General features: G+C 43.7%; 3 protein-coding genes across 3 annotated transcripts; 1 reads left to right on the top strand and 2 right to left on the bottom strand.

Annotated features, from left to right (window-relative positions):
- Positions 1-538: 538 nt before the first annotated feature.
- LOC137599444 (uncharacterized) lies at positions 539-4,286 on the bottom strand. The gene is made up of 7 exons (XM_068320392.1): positions 4,200-4,286; positions 1,953-2,776; positions 1,735-1,837; positions 1,300-1,498; positions 1,100-1,200; positions 837-1,009; positions 539-743 (listed from the first exon to the last, which is right to left on the bottom strand). The coding sequence occupies exons 1-7, from the start codon at positions 4,262-4,264 to the stop codon at positions 547-549; spliced, it is 1,662 nt and encodes a 553-aa protein (XP_068176493.1). The 5' UTR covers positions 4,265-4,286; the 3' UTR covers positions 539-546.
- Positions 4,287-6,725: 2,439 nt separating this feature from the next.
- LOC137599469 (protein TsetseEP-like) lies at positions 6,726-7,371 on the bottom strand. The gene is made up of 2 exons (XM_068320422.1): positions 7,356-7,371; positions 6,726-7,255 (listed from the first exon to the last, which is right to left on the bottom strand). Exons 1-2 carry the CDS (start codon positions 7,369-7,371, stop codon positions 6,726-6,728), a joined length of 546 nt encoding a protein of 181 aa, XP_068176523.1.
- Positions 7,372-10,745: 3,374 nt separating this feature from the next.
- LOC137599468 (carnitine O-acetyltransferase-like) lies at positions 10,746-15,974 on the top strand. The gene is made up of 13 exons (XM_068320421.1): positions 10,746-11,012; positions 11,123-11,244; positions 11,671-11,724; positions 11,809-11,974; positions 12,078-12,252; positions 12,360-12,523; positions 13,104-13,204; positions 13,577-13,696; positions 13,894-14,016; positions 14,101-14,236; positions 14,881-14,943; positions 15,428-15,565; positions 15,870-15,974. The coding sequence occupies exons 1-13, from the start codon at positions 10,746-10,748 to the stop codon at positions 15,972-15,974; spliced, it is 1,734 nt and encodes a 577-aa protein (XP_068176522.1).
- The last annotated feature ends 2,284 nt before the right edge of the window (positions 15,975-18,258 follow it).

Genomic DNA, 18,258 nt, shown 5'->3' with positions numbered 1-18,258 from the left:
TGTTTGTGTCTGGTTTTATAAAATGAAGCAACCAATCACATCGTTCCACATCAAGATGCTGAAGGTACGCATAGCGGGTGATGAGACGTTAAAAAAACAACAACTTCCTGTTCCTGTCAAAGTAAAATGCAGCCACAGTGTTCAGGTCTTCTTTTATTCTTCCTGTTTCCCAAAGTCTTCATCGTCCAACATAGAGCCTGAAACAATGCTAATAATACTGGTATTCAAGTACACGCTCGGGATCCTGTTAGCATGAACAGACTGATCGTTAACTGTATTGATCCTTTGAACTGTGGTATTGATTGATCGAAAGCATTGTCTCGTTGACGTCTGACTGAAATATTTGTGTCTGCAGGTGACTTTTATTTCAATAAACTAAGGAGTAGAAAACCAAACTCTGATCTCACGTGTTTTCATCTTCAAAACGATCAATCGCTTTTCAGATTGATCAATGACATCATCAATGGATGGTTTCCGCTACTTGTCACACCGGTAGACCTTCACCTGGGGCTTGGGCTCGGACCTTGATTGACGCCATCATGGCGATCACTGGGGAGGCGCCTTGTGGTGTCGCAGCACTCGAACGGTGGCAGAGGTGTTCTGGGTCAGGAGTCGGGTCACCTGGTCCAGGCTGAGGTGGGCCACCTTCTCCTGGTTCACCTCCAGGATCTCGTCTCCGACCGCCAGCAGGCCGGCGTACAGCTTCTGAGTGCCGCCGTCCGCCATGTCCTCTACGTACACACCTACGGGACACACGAGTACACTGTTAGCAGTGTTAGCACGAAGCCACTTCCAAACCCAGAACATGCTGAGTCAGCATTGGGGGCCGACAGTACCTGAGTCGGCGCGTCGTCTCCCTCTGCTGATGATGAAGCCAAACTTTCGGTTGTTGGGTCGACTGATCTCCAGCAGAAACGTTCCATCGGAACAAACCTCCAGAACCCGGCCAACATGACGGACTGAACTGGGACAACCAACGTCCTCCAGACTGAGACAACGATGCAGAACCCTGAGGAGCAGAAAAACAGGAAGACAGGATGTGATTGGTCGCATTTATTCTGCAGATAATGGGCTAATCTCAATGTCTTTGTTCCTTTACTGGTCAGCAGCTGGTCTGTAGTCAGCAGAACGATCTCTCTTCTTCTCCGACAAAAGATTTTGGACTGACGACAACTTCCTCAGTTGTACAATTGGTGACCCCTGGTGGAGAGACAGGAAATATACGGGTTAGACAAGAAGAAGGGTGACCCCCCCTGGTGGTCAATGAAAATGTGCAGCCGATGAAGATGACGCTCTCACCACACTGAGGGACTGGACAGAAAGAGTTTTCCTTAGCACACCGGTGGACTTCTTAGGTGGTGAGGGGGCCGGTTGAGGTGGTGCTGATGGGAGGGGCCGTGAGCTAAGACGGTCAAGGCTGCCGGTTCGAGTCCTGCCCAGTCTGACGGAGGAGAAAAGACGCCGCAAAGAGAGACGAATCGAGTCGTCTCTAATGAACCTGGAATAAAAGTTTGGTTCAGAAACATGTCGAAGCAGTCCAGGTTCACATAGTGAAACAGTCCGGGTTCACAGGTTCAGGTGGATGAATGTGTGATGATGTCAGAGCCAACATCACTAGTGAATAACTTCATTTTCTACTGCAGAATGAAATCTAACTTGAAGACAGCAAACCTTACGTAGTAAAAAATGCTCTCAGTGGTCTCACAGTAACAGATGTGATTGGTTTAAACTCACTGCTCTGGAACGGGAGTGACGTCACTTTGAATCTCTGCTTTCATTGGCTGCTTGATTTGTCCATTAATGCTGCTGTCTGAAAGAGGAGGGGCGTGGTTCTCAGCTGTAAACCAATGAAAGGATGAGATGTGAAAACGTTACCTGCTTGTGAAACAGTGTGGAACGGCTTTGAGCTACGACATTTGTTCTGTCCATCAGTAGTGACTAAATGTGCTCACCGGTCGCCTCTGAGGTGGAGGAGGATGAGAAGGACGAGGAATTCTTCATCCTGAGCTCCAGATCGGACCCCTCAACAGATCGGACACCTCCCTGGGGTTTGACTCCTGCTGGTCCCTCAGGTTCCTCCAGGTTTTGGTTCTGGTTCTTCACTTCCTTCGTGCTGCTGAACCGTATGTCCTGTGACATCATCGATGATGACGGACACCATGAGGTTGTGGGAGTGGTTAGTTGATCAGGGGCGTAAGGATTGATTGGCAGGTCCGTGGGCGTTGCTTGTAGGAGGTGCCCTTGATTTGCATTAAGTTCCACCAGACTGGTCGTCCTCAGGTGGAGGTTAGCAAAGCTCTGAGCGTTTGGACCGTCATCACTGGTTTCAGCAGGTGTGACAGAACCAATGTAGGTCTCTCTGATTGGCTCAGTCCGCAGGTGGAGGTGGGATCTGTATAAACTCCGCGCCCAGTCTTCAGGTATAAATGGGCATGACTGAAGGTTCAGGTTGACCCTGCTTCCTAAAACTGTTCCACAAGAACCCCCTTGCTGTCCCACCTTACCATTGACATACAGGCTCAAGTCTGGCTTGGAGACCAGGACACATGCCCCTCGTTGCCCCGCCCATCGCCTCTGGCGCTCCAGGTAGCGAGACTCCACCTCCGTTTCCGTCTCATCTTCAAATCGCAGGCGACGAGTCGGAGACGCCGCGCGAGGGCGACGCCTTGTCGAAGTGGGTGCCGAGTCGCTGCTGGGCAAGAAACCGAGGTGTCCCGACAAAGAGGGCACAACGCCTGACCTCGGCTGGGCGGTAGGATGCAGCCTGACCCCCGACCTGCGAATGGAGCAGAGTTAAAGGAGGCTGCATAGGACTTTAAATGTCTCTGTTGGGGAATAAGTACCTGGTACCACTTTTTTGGGATCATCTCCACTGTGGATCCAAGCGAGTTGAGCAGGTTTCTAGCGTGGCGTACCCTTCACGACACAATTCAATGGCCGACACACTCAAACAGCCACGCTACTTTAGCAAACACTACCTTCATTTCCGGACTATTAAGCGCACCTGAATATAAGCCGCACCAAATAAATTTTAAAAGAAAAAACCTGTACATGTCTCGGCTGCACCTGAACATAAGCCACAGGTGTCGGTGTTGTGACATGAGATATTTACACAGAAAGCTCTTTAAACTTTTTAAACACCCTTTTTTTTTTTCGTGAACAGTGACATTTCCTACTTGAACAGACAAATAGATTGCCTTTAACTTAAAAGCTGAATCATTTGGATTTCTTAACTTGTTTCCCATTATAAGTGGTGTACGTAATGTGCAACATGTCCTCGGCACAATATCTCGTCCGTCTGTCTGTCTCTCTCTGATACTTCCTGTCACAGCACCCCCTGGAGGCCGTTAGCCTGGAAAACCTAACAATTAGCCACATCGATGTTTAAACCACAGGGACAAAAGAGTAGTGTCTTATATTCCAGACTTTACGTTAGTTTTTTTAATTGCAGTCCATCCACAGTGGAGACGCAGAAGTGTTGAACACTGTTCTCATTTGGCTGTGATTATATTTAAACAACCTGTGGAGCTAAAAGAAGTGACAGGAGGCTGTCGGTTTATTCCCTCTGAGACTTGACTGAGTGTAAATGTCCCATGAAGCATGAAGGCAGAGCAGGACGGCGCCGGTCCATCAACTTCGAGATTGGTCGGTCTCATCAACCACCGACAGGAAAACAACAGCGAAATGAGAGCAGCTGACAAAACAGATGAAAACAGGGCCGCTAACATCGATAAAGACTGTCAACCTCTCTCTGGTGACAAAGATAAAACGACACCGGCCGTCAAACATGAGACGTAACCAACGGAACGGGAAGTGTCGATTGAAAAAAGTCCAGGAAGTCGCTTACAAAACAAAAACTTCACCAGAATCTCTTTATTTTCAACCACAATCAGCTTCTTTCTTCGACAAGAAGAATAACGAAAGGATCTTGTCACTAAGTACGATCTCTGTGCTGAATAAGGAATAGAGGTTTCTATTAAAATGTCTGGAACTCCCACAGGATCTGAAGATGAAGAGGTGAAGAAGAGACGAAACATCTTTAGGTGTTTCCTACAAGAACAGTTGATTCCATTCCTCACAGATCAACCATGAGATTACCAACAGATCAATGAATACGATCAAAAACAAACGAGGAGCCCACAAAAACCCTCAGCAGGTGTTTAAAAAGTTGACAACATGGACGGCGGTGTGTTACTCACAGAGAGTGTGTGTCGGGGGTCAGCAGTGTGTGGTCGGCTCTCAGAGGAACGCAGCGTCGCTTCATACAAGCACCGTCCTTAAAATGCGGCAACCCGGATGGCACAAAGAGGCTGAACACACACACACACACACACACACGCACACACACACACACACACACACACACACACACACACACACACAGTGGGGGAGGGGAAAGGTTGACATCAGCCGCTCTGATTGGTCTGTGTGACAGAGGAAGACGGATTAAACCAAGCAGCTCGTCAGAACTAATTAACGTGAAACCTCAGCTTGTTTACATCAGCACAGTGTGTGTGTGTGTGTGTGTGTGTGTGTGTGTGTGTGTGTGTGTGTGTGTGTGTGTGTGTGTATGTGTGTGTGTGTAGACTTCCAGGTATGTCGATGTGGAACCCTCCAGTGAAACATGAAGTCGGCCATCATGTCGCCTCCTCGTCTTCACAGCGAGGTTCTTCTTCCCATCGTCACAGATGGACAAGCTGGACTTGTTCTGTAGATGTAAAGGAGGAGACCAGGACAGGACAGATCCACACCGGACAAACCAGATTAATAGAACTAACATTACCCAAACTACCACCAACAAGCCACAAGAATGCCTGGATGAATGTAACTAACTAAAGACCATTGGTGGCGGCGGCTGATGACCCTGCGGTCCAGATTCATGCAGTAAAACAGTTCAGGTTCCTACAGTGACACAGTCCATCCATCCATCCATCCATCCATCCATCCATCCATCCATCCATCCATCTTCTACCGCTTATCAGTAGTCGGCTCGTGGGGGCAGCAGCTTCAACAGGGAGCCCCAAACTTCCCTTTCCCTGGCCACATCCACCAGCTCTGACTGGGGCATCCCTAGACGTTCCCAGGCCAGTGTTGAGGTATAATCCCTCCCCTGGTCCTGGGTCTGCCCCAAGGTCTCCCCCCATTTGGACATGCCAGGACCACCTCCCTAGGGAGGCGTCCCGGCGCACCTGAGTGCTGCAGGTGACAGGCCAATGATGCAAACATCATCACATCATCTGCAAAAAGCAGCAAAGCAATCCTCAGCCATAGTTAATGAAAGCTGTTTAAATCAATTCACTGGACTTGTAGAAAGTTCCCTGAAGATGTTTCGACTCTCATCCACGAGTCTTCATTTCTTCTTCAGTGGGTGGTTGGTGTTGCCTCAACTCATTGGGAGGTGTCAGCGCTATTCACATTCCAACGACAGTCGCCAAGACCCACATGGGTGCCCCAATGATGGTCGTTGGGAGTACCATTAAGTGTCAATTGTTGACAAATTATGAATTTGAAAGACATCATTGAGCCCTTGTATGCTAATGCTAGTCATTAGCATAAGCCACTTAAGATGAGTCAATTTACTGAGTAGATCTTTGGAGAGAGTCAAAACTGTCACGTACATTTGTTCACCTTGAAAAAACCACTTTTGTCAGATTCTGGCCATGACATTTAGTCTAAAGGAGCAACTCAAACATCAATGCACATTTGATGAACTGACTGCAGGAGATGTTATAGACTATTTTTATTGAATTGTAAAATTTCCCTTTGGTAAATTTGTATTAATAAACATTTTCTATTTCCAGTGCTGTTAATAATTCAGGAACATTAATTCACCTCCTGGTATTAGATTAATGAGATTCAGAGTTCCATGACAGGAGCGAACAGAAGAACAAAGAACCACCATTTAAATGTAATAATGTTTACCTGATCCTCTGAAACCAACACAAAGGTCAGTGGGACAGTCAGGAGTAAGGACAACACCTGCTGAATGATTTCTGACTAAAACAAACACTAACATATTTGAGGGCATCAACAGGCAGTGGAGCTGTTCGGCATCAGGTGCAGCGCCAAGACCTTCGTGTTAAACGGTTCAGATTCATTCCTGACCGGTCAATAAACCTCCTGAGATAATATTTACCCTCGATTGGGTGTTTCCAAGTAGTCCTGTGGTGCTAACAGAGAGTTAGCTCAGCTTAGCAATATCACTATTACCATTACTATCACTTTTACTATTAGACTACTACTTCTACTAATACTGTTACTATTCCTACTACTACTACATTACTATTAACATTACTTTAACTACCTGTACCACTACAACTCCTACCAGTACTATTAGTATTTGTCACGAAGAGCGGGGTATGGACCCAAACGCAGGACAGGGTTGGCAAAGTTTTTGTCCATGATTTAATCAGAAACTGCAAAAAACCTCCAAACACAGGCAAGAATCCACAGAACGTAGGCCGAATCAAGACCGAACTACAAAACAGAACTTCAAAACAAGACTTCAGGACCAAAACTACAAAGACACACCGGCACAGAGCATAGACAGAACCTGGCTTCAAAACCTCATGTTCATCACCCTGATCGAGTCCAGGTGTGGAGATTAGCAACAGGTGTGCAGCCGAGGCTCCACCCACAAGTTTGGCCTCTCCCCCTGCCACACAAACAGCACAGGCACACTGAACCGTGACAGTAACCCCCCCCTTAAGGCATGACCCCCAACATCAAAAAACGGTCCCAGGGAGGGTCCGGGTCGTGCTCCCGAACCAAATGGAGTCCAGGCCAAGTGTTGGGAACAGGGGTCCGGGAGCAGAGACAGGCTGGGGTGCAGACTTGGACTCAGGAACAGACTCAGGCTCGAACTCAGGAACAGAGTTGGGCTTGGACTCAGGAACAGACTCGAGCTCGGACTTGGGAACAGACTCGGGCTCGGACACAGACTCGGACTCAGGAACAGACTCAGGCTCGGACTCAGGAACAGACTCGGGCTTGGACTCAGGAACAGACTCGAGCTCAGACTCAGGAACAGACTCGAGCTCAGACCCAGGAACAGACTTGGACTCGGACTCAGGAACAGACTCGAGCTCGGACAAGGGAACAGACTCGGGCTCGGACCAGGGAACAGACTCGGGCTCGGACTCGGGAACAGACTCGGGCTCGGACTCGGGAACAGACTCGGGCTCGGACTCGGGAACAGACTCGGGCTCGGACTCGGGAACAGACTCGGGCTCGGACACAGGAACAGAGTTGGGCTCTATCAATTTTTTCCATCATGAAGACTATTAAGTCAAGCTACGGTTCCACCATGGCTGATGATCATTGAAGTGTGCTTGAGGCTACCTGTCAACAGCTACTGTCTGGACTCTGCATGCCTGGTTGATTCTATTCAGTGCAAGTCATCAGAGGAATGACCAAAAAAAAAAAGTACATAGTTAAATGTGTTGTGTTGGTGCAACATGGACACATGCAGTTATACAAGGTACATTAACACAGATTGTTCATGTAAAGAATTCTCAATACAATTATAAATAAATATATGTTTTGCATTTTTTGCAATTGGTAGATTCTTTTGACGTGATCATTTTATAAGCAGCTCACATATTGAAAAAGTGAGAGCACCCCCGAACATACCTATTTAACATGAAAGTCTTGGCACTGAACCTGATACCAAACAGTGCCACTGCTGGTTGATGCCCTCAATGATGTTGTGTTTGTTTTAGTCAGAAATCATTCATCCGGTGTTGTCTTTACTCCTGACTGTCCCACCAACCTCTCAGTATCTGCTGTGCTGGATGGAATCTGCCTCTGCTGCCAGTGCCCACCGATTATCCAACACTGGTTTATTTGACATGACATCATCAACCCTGTAACCAATGCTGAGGATTCGTCTTCTCCAAAAACTGATATCCTTCATTAGAAGATGGAAAAATGTACCGTCAACAGAAAAGTCAACAAAGACCAAAAATTTGAAGTGCTTTTAAATGACTCTTAATGCGACAACATCTTCTTTTTTACTTAATAGACCTGATACCAGACCTCACGATATGTGATGATGTCCTCAATTACAAAGCGTTTAGTATAGCAACAAAATGCTGCAACATAATCCGTCAAACCAGAGTTGGGTTTACATAAAGTCTGGGTAAACGCTGTTAAGTTGATTTTTAATTTTCCGCGTATTTTTTAAAAAAAAAACAGACATATCATCGAGAATGATGTGACTTGAAACACCGTAATTCGAGTTATACTTGTATTCTATTTCATTCACATATTGTTTTTATGTCATGTTATTGTTTCTGGTCAGTCTCTTTTATATAGAGTAGTAATAACATTTAAAAGACCTCAAATGGCAACTATTATTAACGATTTATGACAGTTCATCATATGAACAATCTCTTGGAACCAACCTTGTTCGTATGTTGAGGACTACTTGTAGTATTTAGTACTTGTAGTAGTAACAGTAATAGTAGAAATAAAAGTAGAAGTAGTATGAGTAATCCCTTTGGAAACAGGTCATTTTATCTCTGATCCAAGGGACCATTCAGACTTTGATGGTGCTTGGGCCGTTCTGTTTGCGTTAGTTTGGGTGCTAAAGTTAGCATTTGCTCATCCAAAGGGGAATTGTGTTTGCCGGTGCTGAGTTGCTTATTCTGTTTTTCTTGTACTAAAAAAGTAAAACAGGAAAGAAACAGATTCTGATGAAATGTTCTGTGGACGAAAACAGCAAAACAGATATCTGGACAATGTCCTTTACCCAGAACACTGGGTGTCCAGTGTTAAACAAACCATCATCAGCCTTTATCTACAGCTGGTGTTGGATAATCTGTGGATACTGGCAGCAGAGGCAGACTCCTTTAGCACAGAAGATACCAAGAGTTCAGTGGGGCAGTCAGGAGTAAAGACAACACCTGCTGAATGATTTCTGACTAAAACAAACACAAACATATTTCAGAGCATCAACTGGAAGGGGCACTGTTTGGCATCAGGTGCAGCGCCAAGACCTTCGTGTTAAATGGTTCAGAGTCATTCATGACCGGTCAATAAAACCCCAGGAGATAATATTTACCCTCGATTGAATGTTTCCAAGTAGTCCTGTGGTGCTAACAGAGAGTTAGCTCAGCTTTTCCCTTCCATCTGTCTTTATATGTCCAATCATAAGGATCAAAATAGAAATCTTTGGTTGGCTGACTGCTTAAATCACATCCTGTTGATTTAAGAATCAACAGGATGTGAAGATATCCCAAGGTTACTAATAATAATAATAATAATAATAATAGTTGTAATAGTAGCAATATTTATAGCTGTAGTCGTAATAGTAACAGTAACAGTAACAGTAGTAGTAATATCAGTGATCGTGGTGGTATTAGTTGTAGTTGAAGTAGAAGTAGTGGTAATAATAGTAGTAGTAGCAGTAATAGTAGGAATAATCGTAGTAGTAATAGTAGTAGTACTATAAGTAATTGTAACATTGGTATACAAATTGAGAGTAGCAGCACTGGTAGTGGTAATAGTACTAGTAGTAGTTCTACTAATAGTAGTGGTAGTAGTAGAAGTAGTAGTATGAATAATCCCTTTGGAAACAATCAGGTAATTTTATCTCTGGTCCCACAGACCAGGTTGGGGGCTAGTGTTTGCTTATGCTCAGCCAAGGAAGGCTTGTGTTTGCCAGTGCTGATTTGTTTTTGATTCTGTTTTTTTTTCTACTGAAAAAGTAGAACATGAAAGAAACAGATTCTGATGAAATATTCTGTGGATGTTTGGGTATGACTCAAGAAACAGTCCAACAGTTATCTGGACAATGCCCTCACCCAGAGGCATCATCAAAGAATTTCGTTATTTTGGACAAATATTTGTTTTTTGATGGATGGATGTTGACAACAGTTCTGCAACACTTCCTGGATGAAAATGGTCTCATGCAAAACTTTGTCAGGTTCGTCCTCTAAAGTTCCTGGTGTAGATCTTGGAGACGAACTCCATGTGTGAAAACTAGTTCCTTTCTCTCGAATAACTAGTATACCAATCAAGATGGTGACAGGAGTTTGTTGCCCAGGTCTCTCATCATGGGGTTTGACGGTCAGAGTACTGATGGTTTGAGACTGAGCTGCTTTGGTAGAGGTTTGAACGCAACTGTGTCACAGCAGTCGGTTGCTACTGAACACTTTCTGATTGAGGACATCAAATGAATCTTGGGTTCTGGTCTCAAGTCAAGTAAAAAAGGAAGGAAAGATGTCGTCTCATGAAGTCATTAAAAGGTACTGCAGATCGTTGGTCTCTGTTGTCTTCTTTGTTGACAGAACATTTGTCCACATTCTAATGAAGGATATCAGTTTTTGGAGAAGACAAATCCTAAGCAAAGGTTACAGGGCTGATGATGTCACGTTAAACAAACCATCATCAGCCTTTATCTACGGCTGGTGTTGGATAATCCGTGAGCGCTGGCGGCAGAGGCAGACTCTTCTAGCACAACAGACATTCACTCATTTTTATTCAACAGCCTGTTGGAGTTTGTCTGAAAACAAAATGTTTAGACTTTGCAGCAGAACTTTGGTAAGTAAAGAACCTTCGGTTAAGTCTATGTTTCTGAATGTCTGTTATTTAAATTATTGACAATTTAAAGTTTAATATTAGTAAAGCTATTGGTTTGATTGTCTAACTGTAGGGAAGTTTTTTTTTTAATTTGAACCTTTGTTTCTGATGATTGTAACTAAATAGGTGAACATTTTCTTATATCTCATAAAAAGGTGGGGATGGTGAAGCAGTTCCAGTTGGTGAAACCAGTGCAAGTGACCCTGGTCGCCGGCAGAAACCTGATCCAGCAGAATGAACTACCCCGTCTGCCTGTCCCCCCCTTGCGGCAGACCTGTGAGCTCTACCTCAGAGCCCTGGAACCAGTGGTGGAACCAGATGAGCTGAAGAGAACCAAAGACCTGGTGGAGGAGTTCCAGAGAGCAGGAGGGGTCGGAGAGAGACTACAGAGGAGCCTGGAGCAGAGAGCAGACTGCACCGACAACTGGGTAGGTCATGAAAAAATTGCCCGATTGATTTCCACAGTTTTTGAAACATGAAGTAAATTCAGGTAATTACGTCCTTTCAATGAATTAAATTTGTCTCATTCCATCTGCAGTTAACAGAGGATTATTTGAAGACTGTTTTTCTGGACCTACGAAGTCCTTTGGTGATTTTTTCCAACCCTGCGCTCATCTTCCCCCCATTGACCCACCAGGATACAGCAATGGAACAGATCAGGTAAACACAGACTTAACTGTTTGTCTATTAAGATTACACACACACACACACACACACACACACACACACACACACACACACACACACACACACACACACACACACACACACACACACACACACACACACACACACACACACACACACACACACACACACACACACACACACAAAATGGACAAGCCTGCACCCCTTATAATAGATATAATATATAGTAATATAATAGATTTAGTTCCAGATCTGTATACATGTCATCTCGCGGAACGCCAGTGAATCGTACAAAGTGTTTATGTATAAACCCCATACATCCGATTTCTTTAGCTTCCGTTGTTGCCTTCAGTCGAAGCGTTCATTATCATCCAAATACACGATGATTTTGAAAATGAAAGACGTAAACAAATGAAGAAGTCTGTTTTCTCTGTTTAGGTGTGCGGCCAAATCTATAGCAGGAAAACTGGACATCAAGAGGATGAATGACAAGTGAGGACTGTGCACCTTTTCTTTAGTTTATTATCTAACATTGATATAATGACCAAGTCCATGTTGAATTAATAAATGTTTTAGTGGGACACTACCAGTGGAATACATAGGTGGGAAGCAGCTGTGTATGAAGCAGTGTGAGCAGTTGATGTCCGCCTGCCAGGTTCCTGGACTGAAGTCAGACTCTTTGGTGTTCTACAGCAAGAGTACCACCCCCCCAAAACACATCACTGTAGTCCACAACTGTCAGGTATTGTATGAAACACAACAGTGCCTTGCTAGTTGCAGCAACAAATGTCTCTTTGGGAGTAACCGGATCTTGCAGTCACGCGTTTCCTCCCTCTCCTCTTCAGTTCTTTAAGCTGGATGTGTACAACAGTGACGGGACTCGGCTGACCGTGGATCAGCTCTGTGCTCAGCTGGACTGGATCCGCAACTCATCACAACAAACCGACGTTGAGCCCGTCGGCATCCTCACCACCCAGGATCGTCACACCTGGAGTAAGACATACTCTAACCTGATCAAGGGTGAGGACAACTTGAGTACCGGCTGAAGGTTTCGTAGCTGTATGACATCCAGCACTGGTCTTTTCTGGTTACACATCATAATGTTTGACTGTTCTTGACGTTTGCAGACAAGACCAACAGAGAATCGGTGTCAACAATAGAAAGCAGCATCTTCACAGTGTGTCTGGATGGAGCGATGCCCCCAGTGTCTCATCACAAGTATCACCAGATGGTTCATGGAGGAGGCAGCCAGTGGAACAGTGGGAACCGCTGGTTCGATAAGTCCCTGCAGGTGATGGAACCCATAAGGACGTAACTCTCACTTTGGTCATTCAGAGACTTGATGATAATGACTCCAGTATCCTATACTCTATAAGCACCCCAGGAGACGTGGTTCCGAGTTTTCTTTAGAACCACAAACTAGTCGTAGACTGGGTGAATGAACTCCCATGACTCCATGGAATCCTCATGGTTCCAATAATCAATCTGAGGCTATTTTCCAGCATCCTGGAGTGAAGTTAATATTTGTTTCTTCCATCACTCAACAATATTCTCAGTTGGGGGATACAGATCTCACCCCTGCCTCCCCAAGCCTTGGCCTGATGATGAATTGCTAGAACTTCATTGAAGTTGAACTGAACTCTTTCCTGGGTGTTGGCACTGGTCAAGGTTCCAGCCCTAATGGGAATTAAGTGTAGTATGGCTGAAAGGCAATAAGGAGACCTCTTGCATTAGAGGCGAAACAGCTTCAGGTTGATTTACCTGAGGTCACCTAAATGACCAGAGTGACACAGGAAGTGACACAGGAACACAAACAGACGTGAACAGAATGGATATGATGCTGATGTTCGCTTTGTGTGTCTCGTTTTCAGGTAATTGTTGGAGAAGACGGGACATGTGGTATAAATTGCTGCCATACGTTATTCGATGGTACAGTCTCAGTTACTGTCTGTGATCACAGCGTCAGCATGATGTAAGTGGAAAGAAATGCAAGTGCATTTATGGTGGAAGTGCGTTTTTTCTCCTCATGAATCCATCTCTAACCTCACCGGTTACTAGAGTCAACATTTGTTCAGTCCAAACCACAAGTCCAGAGAAGCTTTGCTCTGTATTTTTGATAATGTTCTTAATTAAAAAGCAATCTGTTCCATCACAAATCTTTATTTTTGTTGTGTGAAATATGACATTCATTCTTTCTGTTCTTGACCAATCTCAAGATGCTTCGCTCAGAGCGACAGTGTGTTAGCTCGGTTTTCCTACAAGTTCTTTTCTCTTGTGTGTCTAAATGCAATTTCCTCCGGGATTAATAAAGTATCTATGTATCTATCTATCTATCTATCTAAAGGAAAAAGCCAGATGTAATGCAATCTCCCTCAGAACCTTTACCCATGCCCCAAAAACTCCACTTCAACATCACACCTGCGATCAAGAAGGACATTGATGAGGCCAAGCAGCACATGGACACGTGAGAACTGTTCTAACTTCATAAGTAACCTTCATTTAACAGCAGATGATCATAAAACTAAACAACTAAAGGAGAATGCAGTCGTTTTCATGTTTTGTCTTGTTACCAGCTCTACAACCTGCAGACATGAAACAGTAGATGAATTAGCATCATTTGAAATATCCACATTCTCAAAAATTCTCCCGTTCCCGCCACAGACTGGCCCACAACCTGGATGTGAGTGATAGCGTGTTCAACCACTTTGGGAAAAATGCCCTAAAGGTCCTCAAGGTGAGCCCCGATGCTTTCATACAGATGGCGATACAGCTGGCCTACTACAGGTGAGTTTCTCAGTCGTCACGGATACGTGAAGTCATCAAATAAAACTGGTTTCGTAATAATGGAATGACGACTTGTTTTGTCAGGATTCACCGTCAGTGCTGTCCAACAGCAGAAGCTGTCTCCTTACGTAGATTCAGAAATGGTCGGATAACAACAATCAATTCAAACACAAGTACCTCGGACTCCTTTGTCAAGGCTTTTGACAACCCTGAGATAAAGGTATGATGACTTATCTAAAGTGCAGCTAGAATGACACAATCAAAGTCAAACACAGCAATTGAAAGCTTGGCATGCTACACATTAAGATGGTCACCCCTTGTGTAACTCTACAGCAGAACAGTGGGTCATATTCAGATTGATATCATCCTGGGCCTACTCCCAATCCTCGCACTAAATTTCTCCAAATTTGTCAAATACAAACATTCTAAAACAGAAGAAAGTAGAAAAACAAAAACAGGAGTAATGAAGAACAAAATGATCAGAAAACAAAAGGAATGTGGCCAGTAAGTGAAGGAAAAGATGCAAAGAACCTGGCAGAGAAATAGAAGAAACTCCCCGGCTATAAACTCAAGGAAAGAGGGGAAAATGAGACACAGGTGACACCAATCAGGAAAGAGCTGACTATCAAACAGGAGGGTAAACTCAGGAAATGGACGGAATTAAAAACAGAGCGTACACACAACAGCAGAAACATAGAAAATTAAATGGTACCAAAGACTAAACAGACTAGAATTGACAGGTGAAACAGGGCTAGAGGAAAGACGTTATTAAAATCAAACGGGACCTAACAGACTAAACCTCAAAAAAATGACATCCACCAATGAGTGACCAGGTTCTCTGTTGTTTCTTCTCTTTATAAACAGAAATCAGAGAAAGTTGATCTAATGAAGAAAGCTATGGAGGCACACTCCTGGTACGGGATGATGGTGAGTGTCGTTCACTCTGTCGTTGTTGTATTGTGTTCAGTTAAGATAAAGTACTAGGCCACTTCACCTCTATTGGGGGGGACTTGTGTTTTAGTTTAATGCCATTGATGTTGATAGGTGACAGAATGGCAGTGGAGGTGGGGCGTTGGATGCTGGGTGTGCCCCCCTATCAAGATCATACTTTGACCATAGTGTAGTGACGACCTAATTCCCTGTAGGTGGCAGCACTGTTATTTTTGGGTAAAAGATCAGCCATATTATTTGAGAAGTAGACAGGAGGTGACGAGAGAGTAGACAAACTTTGAAAGTCGGTCAAATTCAGGACTTTACAAAGATTTACAGGCTACTGATGTTTCATGAGGGAAAAAAAAGTCTCTGAACACATTTGTCAGATCTGGAGGACAAACAAATTTTCTCATGTGAAACACTGGTAGCCTCTCTGGTAACCCATAATATAACACCCTGAACTGTCTCCATCTCAAAGGCCAGCCATGGACGAGCTGTGAGAACCCATCTCTTGAGGCTGAAGAGTTTGGCCGCTGAGGAGAACATCACCACACCTGGAATCTTCACAGACAGTTCCTTCTTCAAAGTCTTTGACTTCAAGCTTGTGACATCTCAGGTAATGACATGAACTAATATAGACTCTTCACCAATGTCACCGTTTTAACAAGTTTCTGTAATGAGAATGTTTCAAGTTTAACGGATGTTTTGTGAGGACATCGGTAGAATCATGTTTTCTTCTTCCTGAAATGTTTCCAGCATTGATAACCTCCTCCTTTCACCACTGCCTTTCTCTACAGGTAACATCTAAGGTTGGATGTACACCATTTATGGCACCAGAAAAACACAATGCATATAGCATGTGTTACAGTACCTTTAATGAACACATTGACTTCACAGTGTTCTATTTACACGATTCCAAGACCTTCACAGACAATAAAGCAGCTAATCTGCTGCGAGCCTTGGAGGACGTGATGTTGGACATGAGGACCCTGCTGGAAGACAACTTCACACTTGAACCTTTTTAGGCAAATGAATGTGGTGACACATTTGTGGGACCTTTTATTTTATACCTTTGCATTAGATCCTTGTTATAAAAGGGTGGACATGTTTGATTCTTGACATCACAGTATGTTCTGCTTGCGTTATTCAGGGTGCAGGGCTGTGGGTGCCTTCACCAAAGTTTGAGACGCCCACATCCTGTGCCTTTTCTTTGTAAAATGGTGACCAGTGTAATGGAGGATATGAACCTTTACAAATGACAACTTCCTCAATCTGGCAATATTGTTTTAGCATTTTTCCCAAAAGCTACTTCGTTTCCACCAATGTCATTCCTGATCATCATATCATATCTGTGGGATCAGAAAATGATCCCTTTCAGACCTTCAGTCAGGCTTACAGATCATGTGTTCTTTAAAAATTACCTTTGTTTATTTGGAGTTTGTTAGAGTTTAATTTGGCTAGCTTTCATAAATGCTAGTGATGTCTGATAGGTGCCCCATTGGGCTATAAACCATTTGGGACAATTGTGCTGAAAACTGTTTCATCACTCGCCGCCCCATTCTTTGGGAACATGGATGCCCTCTTTGGCAGGGTGATTGTACTGCAACCACACAACGGCCGATAACCACAGGTTACTTATGAAGTTGATGTTTCCTGTATTGCACATATTTTCTGAATAAAACTGAATATATTCTCATTCAATGTGTTAATCCTTGCTTGCTATATCGTAGTCATATATCATGGGAAATTGATTTATGATTATTGATCCTTGCAGGGTTCAATAAAGCAATAAGAGATATATATTACATGTTCATGCATGTCTATGTAATATAAATATATATACAGAGGTTGTGTCTAAAGGAAAAAGCCAGAGGTAATGCAGTATTCCTCAGAACCTTTGCCCATGCCCCAAAAAATCCATTTCAACATCACACCTTTGTTCTGTGTTTATGGATAAGACTATCTACTTCCTATGGGGAATTCTAAAGAGTCTAGTATAGATTTAAAACCAACGCAGAAACTATCATTCAAAATCTCTTAGTACTACAACCTCGTCTTTGGTCACAGCCAAAATTGAATAAAAGTTCAGAAAATTCTATCAGAAAAGAAGAATATGGTCCAGGAGGACAATGTACAATTATAAATTCAATAGAATCAATTTGAGGAACATAGCACATTCATGCTAAGACTCTCAAAAGTGATGTAGCTGGATGCAGGTTTAGGGTTAACTGCTAAATTAGAGCTGGAGATAGCAAACCTGGCTGCTTAAGGATGAGTATGTTGGTCTTAACGAAGCCTCTCCTCCCAGCCATATCAACACTCGTGTAGCATGTGATAGTGGACGAGGTGGTAGTTTGGCAGCTTTGGATGACAAAGACCTAATGTTTACAAAACCACATTTAATTCTCCTGTCTTGACTTTGTCTGAGGACACACTCAATGCGAATTACTGTAATTTACTGTAGTTAATAGAGATAATTTTTCTAGATTTTGATAGTATTTCATCTCTGCAGGTCCGAGGGACAGACACAGTCCTTTATGGGATATGCTTTAGTTAAACTAGAGTTATCTCTGGCCTGGGACAGCATGTAAGACTGACGCTACATTAGTCTTGAGGACCTCAGAATTCCTCAGGCGTACCAGGCAGAGCTAAACATGAGACATTTGGATCAGGTAAAGACAGGGTAGAAGCCATAGTTAGCAGGCTAACAGGTTATTGCTAACAGGTTATTGAGTCTGCCCTGGCTATTACAGATGAACAACTTCACATACCACAACAACTGTTATCGATAAAACATTAACAGGTAATGAAATGTTTTTTCTCTATTTGCACAGAATTCAAAGAAGGTTGTTTTGATAAAGAAAGCTATGGAAGAACATTTCAAAGTGTTAAAGCAAAATTAGTAAGAATGTTGTTTTTTGATCTTCATGTCACCAAATGTTTGTGATGAATTGTCATGGTTCTGTATTTGTGTCTCGCTGTTGCTCTGCAGTAGTGTTTATAGGAGGTGGGGCCGAACCTGTCGACAGAGCCTCATCTCCACACCTGTGCCTCATCTCCACACCTGTGCCTCATCTCCGCACCTGTGCCCCATCAGGTGGATTAGCCTGAGGCTTTTTAAGCCGGGTTATGTGCTGGAATATTCCTTCGGCAATGCACATGTTCCTTTCGAGCGAACTTCTGTTTCTTGTGCCTCTAGTTTCCTGTAGTGATGTTCATTACATTTCTCCAGTTTTGAGTATGTCATTTAATGGGCAGACATTGTCAAAATACATTTTTGATATTATCAGGAATGACATTGGTGGAAAT

The sequence above is a fragment of the Antennarius striatus genome, chromosome 7 (assembly GCF_040054535.1).
Source record: "Antennarius striatus isolate MH-2024 chromosome 7, ASM4005453v1, whole genome shotgun sequence".
NCBI classification, from domain to species: Eukaryota; Metazoa; Chordata; class Actinopteri; order Lophiiformes; family Antennariidae; genus Antennarius; species Antennarius striatus.
Note: the sequence above shows the minus strand (reverse complement) of the source record. Positions and strands in the feature narration are given on the sequence as shown.

What these genes read in the sequence shown, in the direction of transcription:
- LOC137599444 (XM_068320392.1), bottom strand. Translation starts at nt 4,264, where the DNA reads ATGAAGCGACGCTGCGTTCCTCTGAGAGCCGACCACACACTGCTGACC. An exon ending in ACCCCCGACACACACTCTCT is followed by an intron (nt 2,777 to 4,199) that starts GTGAGTAACACA and finishes CTCCATTCGCAG; the next exon opens with GTCGGGGGTCAGGCTGCATC. An exon ending in GTCACTCCCGTTCCAGAGCA is followed by an intron (nt 1,499 to 1,734) that starts GTGAGTTTAAAC and finishes CTTTTATTCCAG; the next exon opens with GTTCATTAGAGACGACTCGA.
- LOC137599468 (XM_068320421.1), top strand. Translation starts at nt 10,746, where the DNA reads ATGGTGAAGCAGTTCCAGTTGGTGAAACCAGTGCAAGTGACCCTGGTC. An exon ending in GATCACAGCGTCAGCATGAT is followed by an intron (nt 13,205 to 13,576) that starts GTAAGTGGAAAG and finishes ATCTATCTAAAG; the next exon opens with GAAAAAGCCAGATGTAATGC. An exon ending in ACTCCTGGTACGGGATGATG is followed by an intron (nt 14,944 to 15,427) that starts GTGAGTGTCGTT and finishes TCCATCTCAAAG; the next exon opens with GCCAGCCATGGACGAGCTGT.